This window comes from Urtica dioica, chromosome 3, assembly GCF_054948205.1.
Source record: "Urtica dioica subsp. dioica isolate 48M chromosome 3, U.dioica_male_clone48M_v1_H2, whole genome shotgun sequence".
Classification (NCBI taxonomy): Eukaryota; Viridiplantae; Streptophyta; class Magnoliopsida; order Rosales; family Urticaceae; genus Urtica; species Urtica dioica.
The window spans coordinates 41,531,342-41,535,654 of NC_142758.1; the positions used below are offsets into that span (position 1 = coordinate 41,531,342).

At 39.2% G+C, this 4,313-nt stretch overlaps 1 protein-coding gene across 1 annotated transcript; it reads right to left on the bottom strand.

The window, feature by feature from the left end:
• Nucleotides 1-296: 296 nt before the first annotated feature.
• LOC149402834 (GroES-like zinc-binding alcohol dehydrogenase family protein) lies at nt 297-3,961 on the bottom strand. Its single transcript, XM_089609679.1, has 9 exons — nt 3,693-3,961; nt 3,064-3,320; nt 2,391-2,526; nt 2,249-2,318; nt 2,059-2,152; nt 1,435-1,648; nt 1,209-1,350; nt 863-1,033; nt 297-715 (listed from the first exon to the last, which is right to left on the bottom strand). The coding sequence occupies exons 2-9, from the start codon at nt 3,266-3,268 to the stop codon at nt 524-526; spliced, it is 1,224 nt and encodes a 407-aa protein (XP_089465805.1). The 5' UTR covers nt 3,269-3,320; nt 3,693-3,961; the 3' UTR covers nt 297-523.
• Between the last annotated feature and the right edge of the window lie 352 nt (nt 3,962-4,313).

Consider the following 4,313-nt stretch of genomic DNA (forward strand, 5'->3'; position numbering starts at 1 on the left):
TCGTCGGAATACTAGCTGTAAATTTCAAATTCACTGGATGAGAACGAAAAGTTGGGGATTTGAAAGGAAAAAAAAAAATGGACTAAGCATATATCTACAAAAAAAATTCAAAAATACACAATCAGACCATTAAAAATAAATAAATAAATAAAAAACCCCTAAAACACTAAAGATTTTTTATCGTCGTACTTACCGCTGATGGTTACCGCCGGCTGACCATAAAAAATGGCCTGAGAACGTCAAGAATCACTCAAGATCATGTTACCACGGAAAAAAATGCAGAGACTACATAAGAATGACAAAACCCAGATCGGCCATTTTTTGTTTTATTTTTTTATTTTTTTATTTTTTTTACAAAGGTGGCAAATAGCACATTATGGGCCAGAACTCTAAACTTATTGCTCAAGTTATATATCCGTTACAGCTACAAACCATCCAAAAGGCTGAACAGTCAATATTTAAATCATGTGAGAAAGTCAATCTTATTTTGGACGGACAATATGAAATATCGAGAGAAACCCGATCACATGATCTCGACGACGGCTCGGCCGACGATGGAGCCACGGTCGAGGTCCCGGAAAGCCTCGCCAGCTTCCTCAAATTTGTACTTTCTAGAAACCGCGTGCTTTAGGCTAAAAATTCCCGTTTCAGCCAGCCTCACCACTTTTGGGAGATCCTCTCTAGCCCTCGCTCCGTACGACCCAATCACTTTAACCTGTCACCAAAAAAGAAAAACACTTTAAAATACCGGGTGCCAAAACCCTAATCCAGGGAAAATGACATGAATCTACTCCTCTGATGGATAGTTGTGTAGCCCAGCTAATAAAATGAAGATGAAAGTCTTCAATTTAAGAGAACTCGCCTTTCTGCGAACAAGATGGTTGATTTCTACTTCTCCAACAGCACCGGATTGTGCGAGTCCGATCATCACAGCTTTACCTCCGTCTCTCACGCTCTTCACGCACTGCGAAAACGTCTTTGGTTTTCCCAGAGCCTCCACGGCGATATCTACACCCCTTCCTCCGGTTATTTCCTAATCACACCAACGAAACCGCAAAAAGAGAAATACTATATAATAGCCAAGATATTACAATTTTTAGCGACTTAGCCAAGTTTAGAATGGCCAAGATTTCTAGAGTGCCCAAATTTATGGTCAATCTGAGCCAATCAGTTTCTTTCTTAAAGTTAGCCATCTTAGCTCTCCTTACTCTAATCTTTTCGGCGACATCTTCTTTAGCCCCATTCACAACATGGGTGGCGCCGAAGAGCTTCGCCTTTTGGAGCTTCTCGTCTTGAATGTCCACCGCGATGATGTCAGAGGCACCGAACGCTTTCGCTATCTGCAAACAACTGGAGCGAGCGACCCACTGGTCCAATTTAACGAAAATGTCCTTAAAAAATTTGATGGTTTTAATTATTTTTTTTTAGATATACCTAGAGCCAACGCCCCCTATTCCGATCACTGCAACGGAATCGCCAGGTCGGACCTCGGCCGCGTGGGCCATCGCACCGTAGGCGGTGAAAACAGCACAGCCGAGAATAGCGGACTCAGTGTACGGCAACGAATCAGGCAACACTGTCAACCCGTTCCCCGGCACCACGCAGTACTCTGCGAGCCCTCCCATGCTGTACATGTATATCGGCTTTCCTACATGGGATTCATATCTTATGAAATAATTACATTTTTTTTTTGTAAATAACAATTTTTATTTAGGGGAAAAAAAAAAAGATGAAATTTCAGTTCTGAATAAAAACTTCACCGGCATTCATAGAAGTATCACCCATCAGTATTTAAACCTCGATTAGTTTTAGGAGTTAGTTATAGAGTGATGTTAGACTAATCAATAATATCTGTCTTGAGTCTATAAATAGAAGTTAAAAATAATCAATTTTGGTCAATGCTTAGCCTCTCTGGGGGAGTGACCCTGGTACCCGATTACCTTCTTCTTACCACATTGTTGGGATTTTTATCTGTTTGTCTTGCTATTATATATATATATATATATATATATATATATATATATATATATATATATACATACACAGTGAAGAGCTTACCGGTTCCACGGAGGAACAGCCTGGTCTCGCCATCGTAAAGCGTTCCCTTTGCGCGATTGTAAGCGAAGAAATCTTCACACAAATCATCTTGCCCCTATTTTCAACCGAAAAACAAAAAAAATAAATAAACAAATTCCCTCAAACTACTCGTATATCGGAAGAGCATAGTTGTTCTAGTTGTTTTTATTACCTTGGAACAGAAGAGACAGTTGCCACAGGGCATGATAAAAGCTCCAATGACACGGGACCCGATCGGTAATCTGTTTGGCCACAGAAACAGGACAGAGTCAGAGAAAAAGTAGCCCCTGAGAGACATAGAGAGAGAGAGAGACCTCTGAACGGTTTTGTTGTCGGTGAGAGGTCCGTGCTCGACGACCTCGCCGGTGATCTCGTGCCCGACGACACAAGGGCTCGCAAATGGGATCTCGCCTTTCATCACGTGAAGATCAGAGTGGCAAACTCCACAAGCTATACACATACACATACACACAAATGTATATACACGCAGAAAAAACATAGCTTCACTATATCATATCATATTACATCATCAAACATGTTAAAATGTGAAGACCTACAGAAAAAAAAACACAAAGGTGTTTGAAAAGAGTTCATCAAAGTCTGATAAGAAAAAAGTCACTTTCACAAAAACCATTTCGCATTTCACATACAAACAGCACAAATCTGTTTTAGGCATTCATAAATAATAATAATAATAATAATAAAGATGTGCATAGATTAACAAATTAGACATATCCATGGGCTCGGCGAGGCCCAAGCCTAGCACGAAAGCGAGACCGCACTTTAAGATCTCGTCTCACGGCTGCCTTGGGCCCCAAGGAACGAGATCTCGCAGAAAGGCTGTTTTTCAATATTACGAAGCTCTTCGATAAATCTGGGTTATTCTAGAGACCCTCCTCTCAGAGTCTTTCCTAAATCCTTTATAGTGTGTCTATCTAAAATCCTAACACAAAGATTGATAATATGGAAAAACAAAAGAGGTTTTACCTTTGGTTCGGATGAGAAGCTCGCCGGCTTTGGGACGAGGAATCTGAAACTCTTCGATGGTGAGAGGCTTGTTGGCCTCCCAGAACACCGCACCGCGCATGAAGTCTCCGCCGGAAGAGTAAAAGCGGCGGCGATGAGATGTGTGGCCGGAGATCGCCCTTCTGGCGGCTGAGTATGCGCCGCGTAGCACCGGATAAAAACCCATTTCTGATGCTTCTTCTTCAAACTTCGATCGAACGAGCCAAAAACTCCCTTATCTATCAAATTGCCAAATGTATGTGGATCCAAGATCAACCAAATCAGTTGTATCAGTGTCTGATAAATAAATAAAAACTCGTGATGGCGAATCTATATTCTCGTTTTCTTTCTGAATCTAGAAGCACCAGATTGAAAATATTAATTAATTAAATTAAATTCTCTCAATTCAGAAGTTCCTGAGAAACGATTCAAGCTAAGCTATGCACAACAAATGAGAGAACAGATTTAGCGGGTGAGAAGATTAAATCGCATCCAAAATTCATTGCAGCGCTAATATCTTTTGGCCTACGAAAATGGTTCTCGGTTTTTTTTTTTAATAGCCAAATCTTCTCCATGGTTATTTTCAGAGAACAAGGAATCGAGAGTGTTACCTCGTTTGACCGAGCCTGGATTCCCGAATAATGAGTCGATAGACTGAGAGACCAAATCATAAACCCGACTGAAACCGATATAAATATATATAATAAATAAACAATTTATTTGTCTCGTGTAATTTAAGAATAAACAAATGTCAATTTGTTTGTTTTTTTCTTTGAAATTCGTTTGTTTTTGTGTTTTCATGGAAATGCGTGTTCTTCTACTGAAAGTCCGAAACAGTCTCCCAAGATGAAAGCGGAAGGTCAAAACTGTATTTTTGAGTTTTGCTTCGCTTAACTTAATTATAGGAACACTATATTTATTTATTAAATTCTTATGAAGGGAGAGAATAAATGTGGAAGAAAAAAGTAAGAGGATAAATATCGAAGTGAGAAAGTCAAAATTAGCGTGATGATAAATGTCATGTACAAAAAGGGTTAGTAATATATTTTTATTTATTTATTAACTTAGCAACAAGTTAAAGGGATTAACTAATTATTGTATATCATCCATCGGATTTCACAAACTATGATTTTGGTTGGAACCTTATCAATTCAGAAGTTATTCACCTTAAACAAAATTGCATGGAAGCCTTATTATTTTAGCTAAACCTAAGCTCTCCAAATAAAATCCTT